General features: G+C 33.7%; 2 protein-coding genes and 1 long non-coding RNA gene across 5 annotated transcripts; all 3 read left to right on the top strand.

The window, feature by feature from the left end:
• Positions 1-1,864: 1,864 nt before the first annotated feature.
• On the top strand, positions 1,865-7,302 carry LOC132598702 (ankyrin repeat domain-containing protein 2B-like). Its single transcript, XM_060311724.1, has 9 exons — positions 1,865-1,996; positions 2,281-2,311; positions 3,192-3,343; positions 3,687-3,902; positions 4,002-4,150; positions 5,393-5,558; positions 5,837-5,929; positions 6,690-6,829; positions 6,954-7,302. Exons 1-9 carry the CDS (start codon positions 1,988-1,990, stop codon positions 7,051-7,053), a joined length of 1,056 nt encoding a protein of 351 aa, XP_060167707.1. The 5' UTR covers positions 1,865-1,987; the 3' UTR covers positions 7,054-7,302.
• A 997-nt stretch (positions 7,303-8,299) lies between these two features.
• Positions 8,300-13,443, top strand: LOC132598703 (uncharacterized protein At1g10890). Of its 3 annotated transcripts, none has more exons than XM_060311725.1 (5): positions 8,300-8,596; positions 8,921-9,112; positions 10,159-10,371; positions 12,246-12,465; positions 12,887-13,443. In XM_060311725.1, exons 2-5 carry the CDS (start codon positions 8,961-8,963, stop codon positions 13,151-13,153), a joined length of 852 nt encoding a protein of 283 aa, XP_060167708.1. In that variant the 5' UTR covers positions 8,300-8,596; positions 8,921-8,960; the 3' UTR covers positions 13,154-13,443. The 3 variants fall into 3 exon arrangements, with proteins under 3 accessions (XP_060167708.1, XP_060167710.1, XP_060167709.1); XM_060311727.1 differs by lacking the exon at positions 8,300-8,596 and adding an exon at positions 9,926-10,042 and having other exon boundaries at positions 8,973-9,112; XM_060311726.1 differs by lacking the exon at positions 8,300-8,596 and having other exon boundaries at positions 8,973-10,042.
• Positions 13,444-22,852: 9,409 nt separating this feature from the next.
• LOC132600145 (uncharacterized) lies at positions 22,853-23,588 on the top strand. The gene is made up of 2 exons (XR_009567140.1): positions 22,853-23,169; positions 23,312-23,588. It is a non-coding gene; the product is annotated as an uncharacterized LOC132600145 (long non-coding RNA).
• Positions 23,589-25,507: the final 1,919 nt, after the last annotated feature.

Here is a 25,507-nt window from a genome sequence, read left to right as displayed (position 1 = left end):
CAATCAAAAATTTGCAAGGACAAACTATACAAATTGTATCTTGAGAGAAAGAAAAAAAAAAAGAACTTTACAAATTGTACAAGACAAAGGATAGAATGTCAAAAACTTGCTGGACACTTTCTATGGATTAGGTAAGTTGTTTTGCAAGAAAAGGCCATGAATTTTTATATTAAAAATGTCATAATAAAGCAGCAAAACAACAATTGGTTGTGGAGAAGTAATAAAAACAAGATTTTGATTATTGTATCCTCAAAAAAATAAAACACGCCTTCGTATTAATTCTCAAACTAGCTAGCACTTGAGTTCTCGAAGAAAACTGTAATACAGTGAAAGAATTGGAAGCTTCCAACAAAAATAAAGTGTTATATACGATAAGAGGTAAATGGGCATTGTAATATAATTAACAACACCTTCGTATTTTATCAATAAATTAACTATTGATTATTTTTAGATAAAATCAAGAAATTATCCTACGATGCCAAAATTTCATGATAGGAACTCTTTTTTTTTTTTTTTGAAAAGATAGAAAATTAAGCAAGAGCTTCATATCTGATTTAATTAAGAAGAAGATAATTAAGAAGAAGAAGAAGAAGAGAGAATTAACATAAATAACCGCCCACCAAAAATAACAGTCTGCAAATGTATATTTTTTGTATAGTAGTAATATATAATATACATAAAATATATATTTTTGATACATAATAGTGTATAACTTTTATTATATTTGCTAGCGAATGTAAATATTTTTGATCGACTAGCCAAATGTGTAACTCGCAAAAAAAAAAAAAAAAAGGCTTAACTAGCAGGTGGCAGCTCTCATCCGATCCCGAGATCTTCAAAATTGACCTATGATGTAAACAAATGCGCCAGGACGAAAATTTCATTCCGGAATGGTAATAACTCATATGTCACAAGGAGATTTAATTTCATAAAATACAATTTATGAATAAAAAGTGGCATAAAAAGGGTGGACAATTGATGTCATTTACCAGACTCACTTTTTCTATCCAAAAATTGAAGTTGTTAAAGAGAGGAAGTTCTATTTTTTCATGTTTTTATTTATAAAGTTAGGATACTTTTATGCATGACGAAAATCCGTTAAGATGATAAACTAAACGGACAATGAGCTCCAATTAACTATAGTTGTTGGCTTGTAGCTAGTATTATTTTCAAAACTTCACAGTTTGAGAAATCCATTAAAAAATGCCGGAGATTGAATTGCGACAATATAAAATTCCATGAAAAATACTTGGAATTTGAACCGAAGAGCAGAGAGATTAAAAAGCGACTCTTTACTGCAAATAAAGCCTGCGCACACTCCACTTTCCCCATATCCACCTTGTAGGATTTCACTGTATATATTATTGTTGTCGTCATCTTTACTGCAAACAAGAAGATATAGACAAAAAGGTCATCATAATTGAGAACTGGTTATTTTTCAATTATAATTAAATCTGAATTATGCAAATGTCTCAATTTAGATTTGGTCTCAATTTTTAAAAGTTATGCAACCATAGAGGCATCAAAAAACATTAGGATGTCGTCTGATAATTTCTGACGAGATGTTTCAATTAGAGAGGCCAATCGGCGAAAATTTCTGGAACATTAAAAAGCTGTCCAAAAAGTGACTAGCCCACCCAAAATTCAGCCTTTTACCTTAGACGTTTGACAAATTCAGGCCTAATATCCAAGGCCCAAATACGTGAATAGACAGTGGACAAATACGAAAAGCCCAAAGGAATCGAGAATCTGAAGAAAGCATATCGGTGCCATTCACTTCAAGATTGAGGTGGCCCACTCATTAAATCATCATAAAGAATTTAAAAAAAGAAAAAAAACAAAGGTTTTGTTGATTATTGAAAGTCCATCTGTCATTATTTTATCATCATCTGTGTCATTCACAAAAACCCTTTGATTTCGTGTAACCTCCCATCCCTTCAACCCCAAAGATAATCCCACTTTTTTACTCATCTATCTCTTTGTAGCCATGTCTGAGGTACATCACTTCAATTTCATACCTTCTTTATTTATTATGTTTCATTCAAATCCTATCTTGTTTTGTATCATCAATTGGCTCTTTAATTAGAGATTGGATTTTTCAAATTTGGGGTTTTTGAGATTTCTGTAATACCCTTTTTTTTTTTAAGGTTTAGTGGGTGTGTAGGGATTGCTTTATATTTGGTAAAAATTCTGTTTTTATTTTGATTTTTGTCCTCCTAACATATTTTATTTTGAATTTATCTATAGAAGTATAAATTCACATGTTTTTTTTTTTTTCAGGGAGAGAAGGCTTTGCCTACTGTATCAAAAGGTATATTTCGTTGCTATTCTGGTTGATTGATGTAATATTGAATGTATTATGTGCATATTTGTATGTGGATTTTAGTTTATGTATGAACTTACCACCCAAAAGGGAAATTGTTGACATATGAACAAGTGTGGTGAAATGGGATGAAGTATGTGGCTGTAAATGGGATGGTGACATTGACATGACCTATTTTAGTTATTTTATCGAATTGACTTGTGTTGGAAATGGTTCTTGTAGTGATATTTTTGTCCTGATAAAAGCACTCTGATTAGAAATGTATACATGAATGAAGAAGCAATCATTTGAAAAGTTAGGTGTATTTGGATGCTGTAGAACTTAAGAAAATATTGTGCTACTGATGATTAATTAAAAGGCACATAGGCAAACTCGGTTGACATTTCAACAAATTTGGTTAGGAAGGCATGTCTCAACTTCCAATAATATTACTCTCTTGATTGGTGCATATGACTTTTTTTAGTCAGATAATTGGTGCATATGACTTATTAAAGAAACTTGAGTACGCCCATATATTATTCATGGATGTAATTAGCCACGCCTCTGTGCAAACTGGTTGAGGACGACTATAATAAACATGTGGTGCACTTTGATATGTCTATTGGTCAGACATAATACTTGTAGTTGTCTGAACATTTTGGTGCATTATTTGTCTATATTTTGTGTATTTTTATATTTTATCATGCCTTGGAATTATCACATTACCGGTATTGAACTACAGCTTGTTGTACCTCCTACCAAAGATGAAACTGTATAGCATCATGAGTGCTCTAGAAAGTTGTCTTGATTGTGAGTTTTTGTCTGTTAGAAAAAGAAAGTGCAATGTGGAAAACACAGTTTGAAGAAAGTTCAATTATTTTTTTTTCAGATGAGAAGTCTGGGGCAGCTGAGAATAAAAAATCTGCCGAGTCTTCCTCCACAGAAGCACCATCAGGAGAGGGGAGGACAGCCCCTACTGCTGCGGCTGGAGCTGGGGCTCAAAATCCCTTCGATTTCTCAGCCATGTCTGGACTACTTAATGTACATAGTCTTACTATGCAGAATTAAAGTTTTGTTGTGTTTCAGATATTTTAATTAGTAACAGTAATTAAATATTTAATCTCATTTTGGTTGGATACATTGTGTCTGAGATGTGAAAGTACAAATGGCTTACAAAACGCCCTTAACACAAAAACAAAGCTCCAGTACTTGGTGAAAACCTATGGAGATTATATCTTAGTAAAACAAAATAGAAAAAAATTCAATTTACCATTAACTTGTAACCGATAATACTTTTAATTTTCTCTGCTTTTTTTTGTCATTTTCTTATTGATAACTCTTTTGGTTTATTTTGCATAATTCTTTTATGGTATGGTTGATGTAGGACCCGAGTATCAAAGAACTAGCAGAGCAGATAGCAAAAGACCCTGCATTTAATCAGATGGCAGAGCAGCTTCAGAAGACCTTTCAAGGTGCGGCAGTGGAAGAACCTGCTGTCCCTAACTTTGATAGCCAACAATATTACTCTACAATGCAACAGGTTATGCAAAATCCTCAATTTATGACCATGGCTGAGCGGCTTGGTAATGCACTGATGCAGGTATCTTTTTGCTTTCATGTTGTATGAAGCACTGTTATTTCTTAGTGCGAAATGATTCTTCTTTGAGTGATTGATTGGTACATGATTTCTTTACTTCAGGATCCATCCATGTCTGGCATGCTCGAGAGTTTGTCTAACCCTGCTCAGAAGGAGCAACTTGAAGAACGGATGTCACGCATTAAAGAAGACCCATCCCTGAAACCAATCTTGGAAGAGATAGAGAGCGGAGGACCAGCTGCAATGATGAGGTCATATCAATCCCACTTTATGTGACACTTCTTTTTTAGTCAGTCCCAAAAAGAATGATACCTTTATATATTTCGTAACAATTTAACTTCAAACTTCCCATTTTACCCATAATGAGATTATTTTATAGCCACACAAATATCTATGGTTTCTTGTAGATAAGTTTCAAATCCGTTCATTCTTAAACTCCGTGCCCGGTCAAACACCTTCACATAAATTGGAGTGGAGGGAGTATTTGTTTTAATTTAGGTTGCGTTAACTATTCTCTCCGCATTTCTGGTCAGAACAGAACTTTTGTGATATCTTGTACTTTGTTAAGCATAGGATTTCACTAGCTAATTTAAAGGAATCTATCCAACATTCCAACCTTGGATTTGCAGAATGTATTCAAAGCTTTTTCCTTGTCACATTTTAACTTCTGAAACGAACAGACTGCTACGAAAACTAATTTTGCAGGAGAGCTTTTTCGTCTGCAAGGGTAAGGTGATGAAAATGAACATGTAATAGTTTGATACTTTGATATCCTAAGATTCCAGAAACAGCCTCTCTACCTCCTAAGGTAGGGGTAAGGTCTGTGTACACTCTATTCTCCCCAGACCCCACTTCGTGGGATTTCACTGAGTATGTTGTTGTTGATATCCTAAGCTTCTGGATTGAGGTGTATGTGTGTGGGTTGGGTGTGAGACATCTGGTTGATGGAAATAACAGTGCTTCCTGATATTCAGAAATAAAGAATTCTTAGAAATCAAATTTGCTTTGTGGCTAGATCTTCCATTCTTGATTTTGTATCATTTCTGACTGGAATCAAGAGGAGAATTTCCTTTCGATTGTTCTATCTGCAGCAGCAGAGATAGGAAAAAGTTAGGAGGTGTTTCTATTTGCTTGTTCTAGTGAAGAAGAAAAAAGAGAGTTTTAGAGGCAACTTGAATGAGCACGCACCAAATTATTTTGGTTCCATCAGTTTGTTTTGGCATCTCCTGGCTGCATTTGTAGTGTGACTATGATTTTACGGTGCTCATCGCATACTTATGTGTAATATAGGCACTTTTTGTTTGCAAATGTACTGTTTGGCTAAGTAATCACATACAACTTCAGCTTTGCTGAATTTTATGTTCTGGACTTTTGTCCTTGATCTTACTATCTGTAATTTTTCTTTTGATGTGTTATTCTTTTCTTCTTTGGGGGTATTTTTACCTTTTCTTTTGGGGTAATACAACTGTAATTTTTTTCCTTTCTTTTTTCAGGTATTGGAACGATCAAGATGTTCTTAAGAAGATTGGTGAAGCAATGGGTTTTGCTGCCGCAGGAGAGGGTGCTACCTCTTCCGAAGTACCTGCGCCAGATGAAACAGAAGAGGCAAATGAAGATGAATCTATTGTTCATCAGTGTGCTAGTGTTGGTGATGCAGAGGTGGTTTTAAATTCAACTTCTTTTGCTGTTGGTGCTTAATTTAGGGATGTGATAGTTTCATTTTGCAATTTTTTTTCAGAAACCTTTTCTTAAAAATATCCTCCCCTTGTCTGGAAATTACCCTGCTGCCAACTCCGTACAACTGTTCATTTTCTTATATCAGCAAGCCAATTTTGTGTCAATATCCCCATTTTTCTTTAAATTGAATTGTTACCTATGTCCATATTAGAGACTGGTATTATCCATCTAAATACGTAATTGCTTTATGCGAATTACAGGGCTTGAAGGCTGCACTAGCTGCTGGTTCTGACAAAGATGAAGAAGATTCAGAAGGAAGGACAGCATTGCATTTTGCTTGTGGATACGGCGAGGTAAGAAGTTGATTGATATGATCTTCATAATACTCATGCGCACAAATATGTTCCAGTTTGCCATTTTGTATTTCCAGCTTCTAGGTGATCCTATATGCTTTCTTATGGATTCAACAAAGCTTCGAAGATTCCTTTCAGGGGGATTAATTTTTTATAAAAGCACCAATTATTTCTCCCTCAGAATTTGTGTACTTTGGAACTCTTTTATTTTTTACTTTTTTTTTTTGTTTTAATTCTGACCATTTTTAGTAGTCTGAAAGCTTCTATATGCCCTGATGAAATCCGATCTTCAAAATTACCTTTTCATGCTGATGGTATAGTTTCTTTTCTGCTTGTTTAATATTAGCAATTTAGTCTGGATAGGAACAGTTTTGTCAATGCTGGATATGGTAGCCACACTTGATGGCATGGGCTTGGTATTGAGTTACTACACGATATGGTGTTTCTTTTCCTTATAAAATGCTTTTGGAAAGTTCTCTTTTTGCTTCAGATTCAGTGTGTTGAAAGTTGAAAGCACTATTTTACTTTTTCGGGTTGGGGCGAGGGGCATAATAGCCGTGTCATTTTACGAGCACTCATCAACAGAAAAAGGAATATGAAAAAGTTTCACCATCTACATAAAAGGAAATTTCCACATCGTCAAGATAGGAGGTTTAAGGTTTGATTACATGTTATTTTGGAGAGTATATTACCATTGAAATAAGCCAACGTTTCTCCAAATTTCGTCTTAGTTAAAATTATATTCTTTATTTTATTCCAGGTGAAGTGTGCTCAGATCCTTGTTGAAGCTGGGGCAAAGGTTGATGCTTTGGACAAGAACAAGAACACTGCTCTTCACTATGCTGCTGGATATGGTAGGAAGGAATGTGTAGCACTGCTGCTAGAGAATGGAGCCGCTGTGTATGTTTGCTTTTCTACGATCCCGCTGATGTCATTTTCGCCCCACATGTCTCATTATTCCTTATTTTCTCATCTGATGAAACCTATCTGCTTAACACATGTTTTTTTTTTTTAATTTGTGCAGCACTCTACAAAACTTGGATGGAAAGACGCCAATTGATGTTGCGAAACTCAACAACCAGCAGGATGTCCTAAAGCTGCTTGAGAAGGATGCATTTCTGTGAACAGGCAAGGCTGTTGGATCATGTACAATTGAAACTTTTGGATGTCACAGAGTGAGATTCAAGCCACAGTACTTTGAGGAGTTAAGGGATCATATCCATACTTGATGTGTTATCTTTGCCAGTGTATCATTTTACAATTTTATTGTTTTTCTAAGATTGCCTGTTCAAAGTATCTCCTCTGGATGTTTTGTATTTGTAAACATCTTTGCTACCATGTTTACATTAACTGTTCGACAATTTTTTCGCGAACTGTGGCTCGAACTGATATAGTAGGCTTTGTTTGGTTGGTGTAAGAGAGAAATCTAAATATTCTATTTCAGATATGCAACGACCAAAATTAAAAGAGGAAATAGGCAATAGATGAGTTCCCCAAACTCGGAGGACGCTAGCCAAGAGAGTTTGTGTGGTGTGTGTGCCAAGGGGGTAGTTTTGCTCATCAAGACGTATGAGTCGGGAAGAAATCATAACATTTTTCTTGTAATACTTTTGGCCTTTGAGGCTTGAGTTATGGTTGTAAAGGCCAATAAATTTTTTCGCTTAGAGTTCAAAATTTTGACCCCAATTTGATAAATTAATATTTTGCCGTCAAAACTTGCTAGATCAATTTTTCTATCCCATTCCAAATTTCCAATTTTATGTGGTAACGAGGAGCAGGTACATTTATCTTTTACGCAACAAAAATAAAAGATCAAACTAAGCAAAATATTGAACCCATTTAAAACCATCATCTTATATAAATGTTAAACCCATTAAAACAATCAATAAATACGGTGAGATGAAAAACAAAATTACCCTAAGTGAGAAATTTCTGAGAGGAAGCGAGGAAGCGTTTCCTGAATTTGTCGAGTTATGGTTATGGAAAAAGAAATAGATCAACAGATAGCACTTTGATAATAGTAATATATTACCCTATTTTTAATAAAATTAATTTTTTTTACCAATAGACAAATCAACGAGGAAGAGGTCATAATTCATACTACTAGGAGCCCGTTTGTATTGGCTTATAAGTTGTTTTCAGCTTTTTTGAGTATTTGGTTGGCCAGCTTAAAGTCATTTTGTGCTTAAAATGAGCTAAAAAAAAAATAATTGGGCTCATTTAACTTAGCTTATCTAAAACTGCTTATAAGCTGAAAATAACTTATAAGCCAAAAAAATAAATTAGACTGCCCATCTTATTTTTTTAACTTATAAGGCATAAGCTCATCCAGGTGTTATTAAGTTATAATCCCATACAAGTTCAATTTCTTTTTTTTTTTTCTTTTTTTCTCGAAACCTTTTTCATTGGTATGGTCATCTCTCATCTTCCTTTGCAAGCGACTACATTCATCATCTCTCTCTCTCTCTGTGTATTGAACAAGGACCCATTTGGTATTTATACCTTGAAATCATTCAACCGTGAAAAAAAGAAGAAGCCCAAAATAGAAAGAAAAACAATAGACCCAGATATAATATCTCTCTGTTCTTGCTCTCTATTTTAGGGTTTATTTACTCATTCTCAATCGTTATGCCCCGGCAAAGATCCATCTTTTCATTGTTATAACAGGTAATTTTTCAGCTTTCACTTTACCTGAATATCTGTATACCCTTTTTCGATTTCTATATGCTTTATTATTAGTGTATGAAGTTTGGTACTTTTACTTTTTTGTTTAGTCTTAAGTTATACGTGTTTTTTAACTTGTTTTAGGTAGGTGGATTTTGATTCTTGTTATCATTATTTCGTTTTGGTCTTAAGTTATACTTGTTTTTGGAATTGTTGTGTGTGGGGGTGTGGTTTATGATGCTAGTAATAGATATTTTAATTGGCCTAAGGTCATACACATTTTCTTGAAATTTGTTTGGTGGGTTTTGACTTTGTTTATTATTACAGGTGAATTTGTGGTTGTTTTGTATAACTAGTTGAAGAAGAGATGGGTAGGGGTAGGGATAGGGATATTTCAAGGTCTAGATCGAGGTCGCCGGCATATAGGAGGAGATATTCACGGTCACCATCGCCTGTGGTGCGCAGACATAGCCGCAGAAGCCGGAGAGATAGAAGCAGATCCCCTTATTCTTATAGCAGGTGATACCCATTTACGTAAATTGATGTATGGATTTGACATATATGGATACTGTCCTTATGTTAATATCTCTGATCTGTATGTACAAGGATTTGTTGCTTATTGTTCTAATAAAGCTCTCACATGTGTTTGCTGATTCATTACAGTTTGTTCAGGTATTGTGTACGTGTTTGATTCTTGAAAAAAGTATTGGTTTTTATCTACCATTTATTGGATGGACTTGCCGCGTTGCTCAAAATTGATATTAAGCTGTGGCAGAATTGATGATTGATCATTTTTGCTTGTATTTTAAAGACTTTAAGAGGAACTTCTAGTGACTGCTGCATTCGCATAGCTAAGTTGTCCACCTACTGTCTGGTTGTGGATCAATTTCTGAAAGTTACCCCCCACCCCCACCCCCCTTCCCTCCCCTTTCCGTTGTTTGGATAAAGGGCCTTATTCTTCGTTTCATTTAATCAATTCCCTTCATTGGATATCTAGCTCTGTTCTCAAGCCGGGAGATAGGGGTTGCAGACTTGTTTCGTGCTTCTGCTGTCATTATTGATTTCAATTTGTTCAGAGTGGTATTTACTCATCAAAATCCACTAGCCTTTAAGAGTTTTCAATACCTGTGATCAGCATAGTTAAATCTTTGTGGTCTCTATGTAATATGTCATATTGTAAGCTGGTGGTTCGCTGTTCAGTTGCAAATTTTAGTCCTCGGTCAGACTGCCATCTGGAATTGTCTACTTTTCTGAAGATATGCATGATCCTAACGAGTAGAGTTAATAAATAGAAACCTAAATGTAATACCCGGTGCAAACTATGTTCTTCAGTGAGGAATTAAAAGAAGTCATGGGTGCCGATGAGTGTCCATTGGTTGCTCGATTGTGATATTAGCTGTTCCCTATGATAAAAGACGGAGCTCAAGTTTATTCTTTGCAATTCATGAGGTAACTGTACATGCTTTAGTATCTAATTGATTTGGAGGACTGGTTAGTATGTCTGGGGATTTTTATGTTATCTGGTGCCAATACATTTTGCTTAAATGTTAATCATTGTTATACAGAAGACGAAGCCGTTCATTGTCCCCAAGGCGCCATAAAAGCCGTTCTCCAGCCACCAGACGACGTAAGAGTCGCTCTCCAAGGCACCATAGGAGACAAAGAAGTAGGAGTACCTCATTGTCTCCTATTGGTAAATCACCCGTTTCAAGTATCGGATCGAAAGAACAAAAGGATATCAGTGAAAAAAATAGACTTGATGAAGAGGAGAAGAAAAGGTACTGCTGCATTTGTAAATCTTCTCATTTTCTGAAGCTATTTCTGTTTGATATTTTCCCTTTCTATCTCTTTCTCATCTTAGAGAAAACTTTGCATTTGTTTAGAGAATCCACCTATAGGGTTAAGTTCTTTTATACACTCTTCAACTTTTAAGTAGACACCTCCAGTTTCTGTACTGTTTTCCTGAAACCAATCGTGAATAGATGAAAGTTTTTTTTAAAGTGCTTACTCTGAGGATGTTGGATGGGTTTTTGTTTTTTTTTCTGATTTGTTCTAATGGACTTACCTTTGGAGATTACAGATCAAGATGTCAGTTCCTTAATTGAAAGATTTTTGTTATGAGTCTGATGATGAGGTAGTTTTAGGATATTTTTTTTATTGTTATGAGGTAGATGTAGGATTGGATCGTGGAAATTTTGGCATTTACTCCCACTGCTTGAAAATAAGAGGATTTTTATTGTTCTTGAAAGCTCAGCTCTAAAATAAACCTTGTCTTCGAGTGTTGAGTATTAGATATTTGTAGAATGTGGTCTAACTTAAATTGTTGTTGTGTAATATGTGTATCCACTATTTAATGTAGCAAGATATTGTAAAGCTTGTATGCTTTACATTTTTATTTATCCTCCCTGTCCATCTTATTCAACATAAAGGCAGTAACGTTCCTTCCGGAGTAAAAGAGTTTCGTGAACCAATACCCCAACTGCTTGCCTGAGCTCTTTAACTATGCCTAATGATCTGGGTTTCATTACACTCTTCTTCTTGCTTTTTTATTTCTCATAATAGGTAAATGGCTATAGGGTTGATGGAGTTGAACCTGTCTATGTTGCAAGTGGATTGCAAGTTGCTATAGTACATGTTATAAGGCAGTATAATTCACAGAATGCAGCTGGATCACCAACTTGCAAAACAAAGTGCTGCATGTAATAAGTTATGCTTTTTAATTGGTTCAGCTGTTGCTAAACTATGTGAGAGTGATAAAGAAAGAGAGAAGGAAACTTTGACACCTTGATCTTTGTTTGGTTAGTCTACCGTGCCGCCTATCACGGTCTTAGCTGTCCTTCATTACATCAACAGATGTGGTAACTGCTGCAAGGACAAGTGTGATGCTACATTCATTTGCTAAAACATGAAATTTTCTTACCCATCCTCACAAAAGTTAATAGGATAGACATAATCATGAATGCACTCGGGAATAGGAACATTTGACAAGATTTTGCTTGGTAGTCTAGATGGATGATGGTATGTAGCTATTTTCTTCAAACGTTTTGTCGATTTCAAGTTGTCTTGGAGCAAGTTTCTGTACTCCTGCTATGTTCCATTCTGAATCTTGAACACTATCTTGCAATTCAAGCATTGGTCTCAGGCTTCTTGTTGTCACCATTTCTGACTATTTAAGCCTACATGTTGGTAATTTGGGTCATCTATTTTGCAAAGTGGAAATTTTCTACTTATAGTTCTACTTTTGCCATAAAGCTTCATGTATTTTGGTGATTAGCTTTAAAAATTGCTACAGGTTATTTGACATTCTTCTCCACAGGCTTATTTGAAGGAAGTTACTGCTATAGTTCCACTTATTAATTTTGATGATCAATTGGGTGCCTCGTTTATCTACTGTTCACCAGTTTTGATTCTCATTTGTTTGGGCAGAATTCAGGTAGAGGTATGCTATAAAGCAATAACATGTATATTTAGTGCATATGTCAACATGGAGGTCAGTCTTTGTTGTTCCTTTAGTTATACATTAAGGAGGAAAAGGGCAATACTTCACAAGTTAGTTCTCCCTTTATTTTATGAATCTGGGGAACATAAAAGGAATCCTTGCTCTCTGCGTGAATGTTTATCCCGTGTCTAATTTTTGCTTCTTTTCTCTCAGGCGTCAAGAGGAAGCAGAACTAAAATTAATAGAAGAAGAAACTGCAAAAAGAGTTGAAGAAGCAATTAAGAGAAAAGTTGATGAAAGCTTGAACAAGGAGGAGATCAAGCTTGAAATTGGAAGGCGACTAGAAGAAGGTAGAAAGAAACTCGTCAATGAAGTTGCCGCTCAACTTGAAAAAGAGAAGGAAGCTGCTCTTATTGAGTCAAAACATAAGGAGGCAAGTTATTTTTGCTTAATAATCTCTGGTTCTCCTATGTCTTACGTTGCTTTTTCTATATTAGCAGTTAGCATGTATTGTGACCTTTATACTAAATTTCATGTTTACAGAATCATAGTTCAAATTACAATTTTAGCAGTCTCATGATGGTTCTTCATTACATGTATCATGAGCCTGCTACAGTGGTTGGTCTGCTAATAATCCCATTATAAAAGGAAATAATTAAAACACCACAGGAAGCTATATGAAGAGTGGGTTGGGCTGGGAAGGCCAATGACCCCATGATCTCACCCATTTGTTTTGGCATAATCGTGGCTTTAGTTTTCTTGAACTTATATTGGCCATGCTCGGCTGCCATATTCTTCATTGAAATTTAATTCAGATTGGCAGTGAAAAGTGACTCTTCTAATTGTTCATGCAGGAACAAGCTCGAAAAGAGAAAGAAGAGTTGGAAAGAATGCTTGAAGAAAAGAGAAGAAAGGTGGAAGAGGCTCAGAGAAGAGAAGCTCTGGAGCAGCAAATGAAGGAAGAGCAGCGTTATAGGGAACTGGAAGAGCTCCAAAGACAGAAAGAAGAGGCTTTGCGTAGGAAGAAACAACAAGAGGAGGAAGAGCGTGCAAATCAAATGAAATTGTTGGGCAAGAACAAATCCAGGCCTAAGTTGTCCTTTGCATTGGGTTTGAAATGATTAATGACTTCGCCTTGTCATTATTATCATTATCATGATTTTGTTTATCATCAAAACAATTGGTTTTTCATTAGAGGTTGGGAAAACCAAAGTTTTGTTGGATACTTTCTTTTTCCTTTTCTTTATGGTCTTCCATTTTTCTGTAATCTGAAGTACTTGCTGAGTATGTTTCCTTTGTCGTAGTTTGGCTAATTAATGTACTGTCTTCAACTGTTGTAATTTAAGGGGAACATTTCTAGCAAGTTGTGATATTGTTGATATAGTTACCGATTGGGCTGGTTGGCTGCGTTTGTTCAGTGTCTTTCCACAGTTACCTGATAAATATACAGAGAATCTAAAACGGAAAGCAAATGTTTGAAGATTTGCTGTTAGAATGTGTAGATGATGACTCGCTGTACATAATGTCATACTGTGCGTGGTATAATAGTGGATGATTAAAAGCATAAATACCAGGTATTTTGTGCTAGCAATAGGGGGTGGCACCAAATGGTGTGGCTCAGGGTGAATTAGGAGATTGGTATTTGTGCTAGTGAAAGGTAGTACGTATTCGACTGAGTTTATTTTGGTTCCTCAAATATAATCAGGAGCATATTTAATTCCTTATTTATGGGAGTAGGTTTATTTTGGCCTCTCAAATATAACGCTTAGCATATTTAATTCCCTTAACTATGCTAAAGTGAAGTATTTTGCTTAGCATATTTAATCCCTTAACTATGCTAAAGTGGAGTGCCTTTAGAGCCTGTTTGGATGGGCTTAAAAAAATAGCTTATAAGCCAAAAAAAAAAAAAAAAATTAGTGTAGTCCAAATTTTTTTTTTTTTTTTTTTGGCTTATAAGTTGTTTTCAGCTTATAATCTGCTTTAGATAAGTTAAGCCAAACAAACCCAATTAATTTTTTCGGCTTATTTTAAGTACAATATGGCTTTAAGCTGGCCAGTCAAACACTCAAAAAAACTGAAAACAGCTTATAGGCAACTTATAAGCCAATCCAAACGGGCTCTTAATCTCCCTAATAGAACCCGTTGAAAAAGTAACAGTGCTAAACCCAGGTGACACTCACGTGACTTGCAAGAGGCTAAACCCGTCGGACAAAAATACTAAACTCATTCGCCTTTCCCCCCAACTTCATATGAAGAAACACTTTACTAGAAAAAAGCCCTAGCCTCTCAGTAGAAAGCTTCAATTGGCTGGAAGAAGAAGCTGATTTTTTAAAACAGGCAGAAACTTTATCTAATATATTGAAATTTGCATTCACATGCTTTCGGAAAAAAATGGTGCGGTTCCACCAATTAAGATGATGTATAATAGTTGTTAAAAAGAATTTTGATTTTTTTTTAATATTTAACCAAAAAAAAAGGTGTTATATTCACATGCTTCCAAAATAAGTGGAACAGTTCCTGTGTGCTGTTAGATTACCGTTTAAGAGTTGGTTACCAACCATATGATTCAAATATTATGAGTTGGTTTGCTAATATCTTATATGAGTTGCATTTTTTTTAGAGAAATGTCATTACTCTACTTTGCATTTTGTCTGATGGATTTAGCCTCTTATGAGTCAGGTAAGTGTCACAAGGATTTAGCACCGTTACTTTTTAAATTGGTTCTATTAAGGAAACCAAAAGTGCTCCACTTTAGCATAGTTAAGGAATTAAATATGCTTAGCGTTATATTTGAGAGACCAAAATGAACCTACTCCATAGATTAGGGATCAAATATGCTCAGGATTATATTTCAAGGGACCAAAATGAACCTACTCCCATAGATAAGGGATAATTTTAGCCCAAATCTCGTACAGTTAGCGTACAAATTGGTTGGAAAAAAAAAACAAAAAAAAAAGGGACAAATTTTGGGAAAAGGACATATATGACCGGTCGGCCATAAATAATCTCACCCTGTAGCTCAATTTTTCCCAAACCCAAAATGTAGCAATTAAGCTAATCCCATCCATTAGCCAAAACGTAAATAAGACAATTTTCAAATAAAAACCCAAACATAAAAATGTTTGAGGCGATTTTTATATATAATATGTGTCATTTGTGTATAAAATATGTATCAGTACCTATCTGTAATGTATAGAAACTGTATAAAATATGAATCACTAAGGTATGTATCATTTTTATATATAATATGTATCATTTGTGTATATAATGTGTATCAGAACAATGCAACTACCCTGTAAAGAATAGAAAATTGTATCATTTTTGTATATAATATGTATCATTTTTGTATAGAAAGTGTATATATAATTTCAGCATGTGTATATAAACTGTATCAGTTTTGTATAAAAAGTGTATCATACGTATAAAAAATGTATTATAGAAACCGAATCATTATGGTATATAATGTGCATCACTATTGTATATGTTAAAAATAAATATCATATCATTATTGTATAATATGTGTATAGTAAATGTATAATTAACGTATAATTTATGTATAATAAATGTATGATCAATTTCAGCATATGTAGATAAAATGTATAATTCTTGTATATAAAGTGTATATATAATTCCAACATATGTATATATGCTGTAGCAGCCCTTTAGTGGCGACGTTATTGTGGCGACTAAAAAGTTTTTTTTCTTTTTTTTTAAGTACCCGGGTTGTTGGGCCGGCCAGCCTTGGCGTTATTTTGGGCCGACCAGCCTTGACATTATTTTGGGCCGACCGGACACCTAGAGGGATTAAGCCCAAACAGTGATTAAATGTGAGATTAGTTTGGCTGAGTGGACGCACAGTGTCCTTTTCCCTAGAATTTTAGTGTTCTTCTGGGGCAATTTGCAGGATTGGCCTTCGCTGGGGGTAGTCTTTTATTTTTGTCCCTGAAAATGGTGGTCTTTAACTTTTGCCCTTCAGACAGAATTTACATGGACAAAATTTACGAATTTTTGCCTTAAGGCAGAATTCTGTCCGTGCAAATTCTGCTTTACATGGACAAATTTGTAAAATTTTGCCTGGTGATTTTTTTTTTTTGTTGAACTGGAGTTCGAATTCACAACCTCGGTGTATTAGGCGAATGACAAAACTTAAAGACCACCAATTTGAATGGTAAAAATTAAAGACCACCCCAAATGAAGGACAATCCGCGCAAAAAAAAAAAAAAAAAAAAGTTCTTCTGGCGCTGCTCTGCATGGATCGTCATCGTTGACCTGGCCCATTGAGCTGTCTCCTTCGCACTCTAATGGGCCAATCTAATTGAAATCAAGTTACTCCATATGAATAAGTTAGGACTTAGGACTAATATCCAGAAACAAGTTTAAATAATAAAAAGGGAAAAAGACCGAAATCATTTAACAAAAATAAAAATTACTAAAAAGTTCTCTGTATTTTCTAATGGCAAAAGTCTATTAGAGCTAAATTTTCTCCTAAAAAGCATCTGACCCAAAGTAAACGTACTAATATGACTGGTACATATTTTCAATCTAATTCCTCCTATTTGTATAATTCTTTATTTTCCATTATATTATTTGTTTCGTTAATTGTGCATATATTTCAAGAAGTATATTACAAATGAATACCTTTGAAATATAGTCAAACCTCTCTACAATGACAGCGTTTATCCGAAAATTCCATGGCTGCTATAGTGAAGTGTTGTTATGTATGTATATTGGCATTTCATGTTTAGATCTCATTTAACTGTTATAAACAAAAGTATACAAAAAATATTTTTTTGTACTCTTTATGTTATAAACAAAAACAAATACTTGTTAATTCTAAAATCTCAATTGATTTTCATATTTCATTAATAAAAATTGCAAAGACTAATAAACTACTAATAAATCCATAACTAGTTGTATTGTACCGATATAAAATAAAAATCTAAGGAACATATGCTTTTAAAATAAATTAATTAATATTTCAAGTTTGACGTAAAAATTATACAATTGTAAGTTGTTTCGTAAGTTTTAGTCTCTTAATGATAATAAAATGGTTGAATTGGCGAAGATTTTTTTTTCAAACTTTCAGTAAAAGGAAATTCAATAGCTTTCCCTTAAAGGCTAGCTGTCTTAGAGCTTTTTTTAAAATCAAGCAATAATATTACTAAAATATCTCCAAATCTAATTCAATCAGCTATTTAAATAGCCAAATTGAGATTTTTCTGAGGGCGGAAACGGAAATATACATATAGCGTCGGTTCCTGTCTAAGAGCTTAACATACGACTCTTCTATTTCACCCCAAATAGCATTAGGTTAAGGCTCTTCATCAGCAATTTTGTTGTCACTTTCTGCATTCGATGTCTCTTATTCTTTTACTTCAATGACTTGTGCAATAATCTCTTCACCAGTATAAGTTTCAAGGATTGGACATGTTGTATCAAACTCCATATAAGTGGTAGCATCCTATGTTTCTTTTTTTTTTTTTTTTTTTTTGGCAAAGGACAGCATCCTATGCTTGATTGGTGTTATTAGACGGGATTTGTGCTATAATTTTTTTTTTCAATTTACCATGTGCATGAATTAATAATGATTAATATAAATATTTTAATATTTTGCAGAGACAGATCCAGGATTTAAATCCTAGGGGTTCAACCTTAAGATTTTTAGTATTGAACTCATTATATCTTTAAAGTTATGGGTTCATATCTACTACTCCCTCTGTTTCAATTTATGTGAACCTATTTCCTTATTAGTCCGTGCCAAAAAGAATGACCTCTTTCTATATTTGGAAACAATTTTATGCAATGATTTACAGCCACACAAAACATATGCGACTCATTTAACACCACAAGTTTAAAAGTCTTCTCTACGTTCTTAAACCCCGTGCCCAGTCAAATAGGTTCACATAAATTGAAATGGAGGGAGTATTTATTAGAATTTTCATAATTTCTTGCACATAAATTTATACTCTGCATCGAAAGTTAGGGGTTCCATTGAACCCCCATTTATTATGCTAGATACGCCCCTGATATTTTGTATATATATAATATATTTCCTACAAAATATTATTACACAATATTTGAGTATGACTGTTATAGAGAGGTAATTTTACAAAGAGTGTACAGCTATAATGAGTGTCATTGCTGTTATAGGTAGAATGTTGTTATAGAGAAGTAAAATATAACTTGAAAAATCGGTTCCGGAGAAAATCAGGCCGTTATAGTGAAATGCTATTATAACGAATGTCAGTTATAGAGAGGTTTGTCTGTTTATTAATTTCTTGCTTCTGTGTCTATGTATCTATCCAATTAACGCGTCAAACACATTGGGACGGGAAAATAATTGTTTCACAAAAGAATTGTTTTTTTTTCTCATTCAGTGTCCAGTATCGACATGAGGCTTCGATAAATTTAAATTCCCTGCATAAGACTCATTTTAAGAGGGAACCGCTGCATAACAAAATCTTTTCCATATTCAAAATTCAAACTCAAGACCTTTTAATTAAGGATAAAAGAATACTATCCATTCCAGCACAACCTTATCAGTATGAACTGTTTTTTTTTTTTTTTTTTTTTGTTATTTTATCCTTTTCATAGTGTTGCAAACTTGCAATAGAGGAATTAAATGTAGAGTTGGGGGTAGGAGGTTGAGGGTAGTGAGCTGTCGTAAAAAAGTCTGGCAAAAAGATAGCGACACCTCTTATCATTAACTCATTATTACTAATTTCCCCTACTTGGGTCCTACCTTTTTTTGTTTTGTCCCAAACATCAACGTTTCCCTGTCTTGTCTGGTCTTAGCCTTGGGCCCCATTTTCCCTCAAATGAAATATTGGGGGACCACAATTTTAACTAGTCTCTGAATTCTAAACGAAAGGTTGTTGGTGCGGGTGCAAACCTGTATTTAATTCGCGTTAAGTTACAAATGGCCTCCCGAAGGGGTAGTCTTGAATTTTTTGGTCTCACTTAATAAATTTTTCAAAATAGCCTCTGCTTTAAAAAATTCGCTATTCAAAACTTTATTGCACAGCAGACGTAAGTTATTGATATAAATTAATTTTATCTATAAAACAGAAGTTTAAGATATTTCAAGATACTTAACATGCTTAATTGATCACTAGTTCTGTATTTAACTAAAAGTTAGAACGTATGTCCGGTGTCGCTAATAAAGGCAAAACTTTTGTTGCTAATCAGGTATAAGTTCTAGCGTTTGTGTATAAGGCAGAAGTTCATGATATTTCAAGGCAAAAGCTAAAACTTATACTTGATGACCAACATAAATTCTTCCCAAGAAATTTGTTCAAGTTAAGGTCATTTTTTAATAATTTATTAAGCGGAAACAAAAATTGAAGACCCAACACTTTGAGGGGCACCACACGTTATTTGTGCATGGGTCACTAATTCAGGTAAATATATGGGACATAACTCTCAGCGCGTGCGATTGTTGTGTTCAAGGTGCGAGTGGTTTTTTAACTATTTGAAATGTTGGGTTTTGATAGAATCGTAATTGGATTTTGGAGTTCCGGGTCCTCCGGTACCGCTGACAAAACCCGAATCATTTTTTTTGGGAGTCAAAAACAAATTCTGACTTTTATTTTATTTAAATAAAAACCATTGGAGAATGGAGATTGCTTGTTTTTGTGGAACTGCAGCAGCATTAGCTTACGTATTGACACTTTCTAATTCAAGAATTTTCTTAAGCTTCTTTTACATGCTGAAAAAGAAATATCATTGTATTTTGAGCTTCCCTCTTCTCCAAAAAATATATGTCAATTTCTCTATGTTTTTGTCTCTTTGATTTTTATTATAGAAACTTACAACAAAAGAAAAAAAAAAAAGAGAAAGATGCAATGTGGCAACGAGATGGATAGGTATACCGGAATTTTATTAGGAGTATATATCTATTGTAAATTTACGTCATGGTATATATATGTCTCTATGTATGTGCACTCTAGCTAGCTGAAAATAACGGATGTACCTGCACCAACTACTAAAATGGTGGATTTTTCATTTTTGGTACATTATGATATTATTATTGTTATCCAAAACATAATGCATATATCTCTGGTATATATAATTGCATTATTAGTTGCAGGAGTGGGAACAATTTTGAAGTGATTGAAGTATAACTCAAGTGTCTTATATGAGTTTTTATTTGAAGGAATACTAATTCATGTGGATTTGCTATCTTAATAGTAATAGTACTGCTCATATACATCCAAATTATATCCAAGTCGTCACTCAAACCCAATAAAGAAGTGGTATTTTTTCCATACTCCAAAAGATTAAAGAAGCTAACTGGATTTACTCAATCCCATTAATTGTTTCCATTTGATTTAGTAATATATAAAGTTATAATCCATAAAGTTGAGGCTCATTTTTTACTTTTTAAAAAGTTTGACTAGCTTATTTTGAATATTGACTTTGAGATCAAGTAAAATTTATTCCCCTCTGAAATATCACTACAACTTACGGTCAAACCTCTCTATAGTGACAACTTTTGTCCGGAAATTTCATGGCTGCTATAGTGAGGTGTTGTTATGCATGTATACTGACATTCGATATTTAGATCTCATTTAGCGATTATAAATAAAAGTACGCAAACATTAACTTTTTGTACTTTTTATGTTATAAACGAAAATAATATACTTATAAATTTTAAAATCTCAATTGATTTTCATATCTCATAAATTAAAAATTGAAAAGACTAATAAATTACTACTAAATCCTTAACTAGTTGTACCACACAGATAAATAACTAAAATCTATGGAACATATGCATTTTAAATTAATTGAGAACTTAAATATTTCAAGTTTGACATCAGAACTCTACAATTGTATGTTGTTTCGTAAATTCTAGTCTCTTAGTGATAATATACGCTTGAACTGACGAAGAATTTTGTCCAAACTTTCAGCAAAAGGAAATTTAATAGCTTTCCCTTGAAGGCTATCTAAATGCTTAACAGTTGACTCTTCTATCTCCAAGCTAGTAGCAGTAGGTTGAAGTTCTTCATCGACACTTTTGTTGTCACATAATATATTTCTTACAAAATATTATTACACGCTATTTGAGTATGGCTGTTATAGAGAGGTAATTTTACAAAGAGTGTACTGCTATAATAGATGTCATTGCTGTTATAAAGAAGTAAAATATAACATGAAAAATCGGTTCCGGAGAAAATCAGGCCGTTATAGTGAAATGTTATAACGAATGACAATTATAGAAAGGTTTGACTGTATTTTGACTTATGAAGAGCTTAATTATGGAAACTACATTTAATATTTTGGCGCTACCTTAACATTATTATGTATGAGTACTAGATTAGGACATGCCTAAGTAATTTGACAGAGAAATCAAACAAATTTGTGTTACTCCACGTAACTTACCGTTCTCATTTAAAGGAAAAGAGAAATAAATGATTCGATCTACAAAATTCGTGGGAACGAATACGAGCTAATTATCTTTATTACTCTGTCTCAATTTAAATAACATATTTTCCTTTTAATCTGGCTAAGAAAGAGTGTTAGTTTCCTTTGTGTAAAATAATTTGATATAAAATTTTAAATATTCTTTACGAGATGATTTATAGTTAAACAAATGTATAACTTATTAAAAATCACAAATTTCAAAAGTCTCTATTTTTTAAATTTTGTGCCTAATTAAAAACCAGCACAAGGACAAAGGGAGTATCTTTTAAGGATCTGCCTACATTTCAGAAGATGACAATGTCGTGACTCATCTACATATCCAAAGAACAGTTAAATGGAAGTCCGGAGATTAAGCTTCTGAAAATAAAATTTGAAAAAGAGATGTATAAATGTTTACAACAAAATATTAGTGTGAGATATCTGCACCCAGCATTTATAAATATTTTGATTAGTCATTTCAAAATCTATATGAAGAAAATAAATTGAGGAGTTAGTAATCTTGAAACCAACGTTCTCTCATATATACCCCACAGTAATCACAAGTTAATTCATGATTTAAATTTGATGAGCTCGGCCTTTAAAAGTTTATCATTAAATCTATTATCACTTTTGAAATCATGAGTTTAAAGTTTAATACTCCACCCGTCCCAAAATAAGGTCACCTCCGCAAAAAAAAAAAAAATTATTGGCCCAAAATAAGTGTCACCTTAGGAATTCAAGACAAAAATTCGGCAAGTATTTCCAACTATGCCCTTAGCATTAAAGTTGTCCTCTTTGATATTGTCAAATTCTCAAAAAACATCTAATAAATAGGGGTAGTTTAGTAAATTGTACATTTTATTTATTGATTTCTTAATAAACGTGATTTTTACTAAGATGACACTTATTTTTGGGACAGGAAAGTAATATTTATTGAAATTTTATGCAGAATATTCATCTACTCTACGTCAAAATGCTATAATTCAATTAATTAAATCCGTAACAAATACTAAAGTTACATCCTCCTCTAACCGTAACGAGTTTGAATTTTAACAACTTTATTGCTACCTAAGATTTAAAGAAAATAATAGTGAGACATGAGGTGGGGCAATGTGACATATAGAAGCAAACAAAAAATAGAGCCAAGAAAACAGTATATGTTCTTTTCTACAAAATCGGATGGTAAATGAATTAAATAGACTCACCACCCATATAATTACTTTCCTTCTCTTAAATGGAAACAGGAACAACCTACGAGCGTATATCAATAAAACCTAAAATAATACTTACTAAATAATTTTAAAAAATGAGGTGTCATCAGCCTCTATCTCCCCCTATAAATTAGCAGGCTTGGGTTCCTTCTCCGTAGGGTTTTTGAGTACCTAATCATCATATATATCTCTCTTCCCCCCTCCCCCCCCCCCCCCCCCTCAATACGGTGGTGGGTGAAACTAGGTTTAGGGTTATAGTGTTAGATATGATGATGAAGAAGAAATTATAAGGGATATGTGGTGAGTTTGAGGGGAATGTTGTCTGGCTCGACACAGTTACTCTCTATAATATATAGTCTTTTTTGTGGTTTTTTCATCTTCTTCTTGATGATGATGATGAAAAAACAGAACATAATCACAAGATAGATGAAACTATATAAGGGAGTGAAGGCGTCGGACCAGGCTTCATTCCTCTCAAACCATATTCTGCTAGTAAACGAAAACGCTAACTCACTCTTTTACGTGTGTGTGACCCTTATATAGTTTTTTTTTTGTTTAAATTAAGGTTTTTTGTATGTTTGATCACCTAAAATCTTGTTCATCGGTTGTGGATGAAACCATGAAAAGAGATTGTGATATCATTTTAACTGTTTTTTTTTTTTTCAGGTGTTCGGCCGTAGCTAGGGTTTCCTTCCGAAAATTACATACAAGAGTGTTTGTTAAGGTTTTTTCGTGCCAGATTTTAACATCATCACCATGAAAGTCACTGCTGCTGCATCTTCTTAGTTTTGGAGAACGTGCTGTTTGTTTAATTTCAAGGGAGGGGTTTGAAAATAGTCTCATATGATAGAGAGAATATTGTGCTCTTTAATTTAATTATTTAGGCCTTTTTATGTAATCAGCAGTGATTCAAATTAATGACTATGTAATTGTTCAATTTTCTTTTCCTTATTTTATGTCTCATGTAAATCTTGCCAGCAGTAAAATATAGAGAATTTTTAATAGGAGTACTATTTATTTTTTGTTTTATTTTGTACAATATTAGTGTTAGAAGAGCTTAAATGGAACAATATGGTTCAATAACTGACTTCGACCTTAATTTGTTTGTTTGAGATTGATGCGTAGTTAATTATTTCTTTAATAATATATATAACTTTCAGAGAAGGGAGAAAGGGATAAATTGATTTCCATGTTGGTAATTAAGGAGTAGTTGATGGGGGTATAATGTGAGAAGTAGGGTTATGGTTTCTTGTCTGGGAGTAGACCTTTGTTGTTGTAGCATATATGATTAGTGAATGCTTCACTTAAAGTAAAGAAAGATGGAGAAACTTCAAATTCTGTGTTTGAACAGTTTAGGTTTTTATGTAAAGTTTCTTTGAACAAAAACAAAACATCCCTATATATATAGTCCCTAGCTATACTCTGTTCCCCTACCCTTTCACCAGCAATTTTAAGCCTCATAGGAAATTAATTAAAGCAAATCCCTTTTCATCTCTGACAAACATACTCAATTTAAATTCTCGAAAATAAACATGGAGTACAAAACAAAAACACGTGAAGTGCATTGTATATTGACTTGATTTTGAAAAAACAAAATTGACTTGATTTGGTTAGTTGGTTTAGAAAACCATAATGTTCAAGTCAGATCAAATGTTAAAAGCTCCAATACTTATATCGGAAAAGGGCCAAATATATCCCTGTACTATTGAAAAAGGGTTAAATATACCCTTCGTTATACTTTAGGTCTAAATATACCCCTGCTGTTATACTTTGAGATCAAATATACCCCACTCCGTTAAAATTATCCAAAGTGGACACCAAATCTGACATGGCATGCCAACTCACCACCCAACTCATTTACCCCTCTCTTTTCCTTCTTCACCCACCATTATCATCTCCTCTCCCTTTATAACCACCACCATCTCCACCTTCACTCCCTCTAAGAAAACTTAATCCTAATTGATTAAATAAGTTTTGTACCTGTCTTTGTACAAAACTTCTCCAACCTTCCCTTCTCTGTAACAGTAATTTTCATTTTTTCAAAAACAAATAACTAATTACAGAGCTATTAAATTGTATTGAGATTTTCACAAAACACAATTATTAATAGAAGAAATGGAAAACAAACTTGTTACGACGAACTCTCATGCTCTTCAATCACACTCTCATGCTCAGTACCAGATCCTTCAACATCCCATTTAAGGTTTTGCCTTTTCAATACTATATTTGGGGTTTACTGAAATTGTTTTGTTGGCTTAACGTTGGAATATCAGTGGCCTGAGTTCGTTGGGGTTTTCTTTAATCAATTAGGATTAAGTTTTGTGTTAGTACATTTACTTATGCTCCTTTTTCTTAGAGGGAGTGAAGGTGGAGATGGTGGTACTAATGGTGGTGGTGGTTGTGAAGGGAGAGGAGATGGTAATGGTGGATGAAAAAGGGGAAAGAGAGGGGTAAATGAATTGAGTGGTGAGGTGGCATGCCACGTGGTGTCACGTCATCGAATTGTTAGTGCTACGTCAGATTTGGTGTCCACTTTGGATAATTTTAACTGAGGAGGGGTATATTTGATCTCAAAGTATAACAGCAGGGGTATATTTAGACCTAAAGTATAACGAAGGGTATATTTAACCCTTTTTCAATAGTACAGGAGTATATTTGGCCCTTTTCCGTACTTATATTGGCAATATAAGTTTTATGAGTTTAAATTTTTTGCACCAGTATAAAAGAATTATTCACAATTAGGTCACTTATAAAATAATTATAAGTAAATTTCTATAGTAAACATCATTTGGTAATAAGTTTAAATTTATACACTAACAAAGAAAAATAACATTCACCAAATCAAGTCACCTATATGGTAAA

Source organism: Lycium barbarum, chromosome 6 (assembly GCF_019175385.1).
Source record: "Lycium barbarum isolate Lr01 chromosome 6, ASM1917538v2, whole genome shotgun sequence".
NCBI classification, from domain to species: domain Eukaryota; kingdom Viridiplantae; phylum Streptophyta; class Magnoliopsida; order Solanales; family Solanaceae; genus Lycium; species Lycium barbarum.
Note: the sequence above shows the minus strand (reverse complement) of the source record. Positions and strands in the feature narration are given on the sequence as shown.

Excerpts from the sequence above, each read along its gene's own strand:
- LOC132598702 (XM_060311724.1), top strand. Across the intron at positions 3,344-3,686 it reads CCATGTCTGGACTACTTAAT|GACCCGAGTATCAAAGAACT; the intron begins GTACATAGTCTT and ends TGGTTGATGTAG. Across the intron at positions 6,830-6,953 it reads CTAGAGAATGGAGCCGCTGT|CACTCTACAAAACTTGGATG; the intron begins GTATGTTTGCTT and ends TAATTTGTGCAG.
- LOC132598703 (XM_060311725.1), top strand. The coding sequence starts at position 8,961 with ATGGGTAGGGGTAGGGATAGGGATATTTCAAGGTCTAGATCGAGGTCG. Across the intron at positions 9,113-10,158 it reads TCCCCTTATTCTTATAGCAG|AAGACGAAGCCGTTCATTGT; the intron begins GTGATACCCATT and ends ATTGTTATACAG. Across the intron at positions 12,466-12,886 it reads TTGAGTCAAAACATAAGGAG|GAACAAGCTCGAAAAGAGAA; the intron begins GCAAGTTATTTT and ends TTGTTCATGCAG.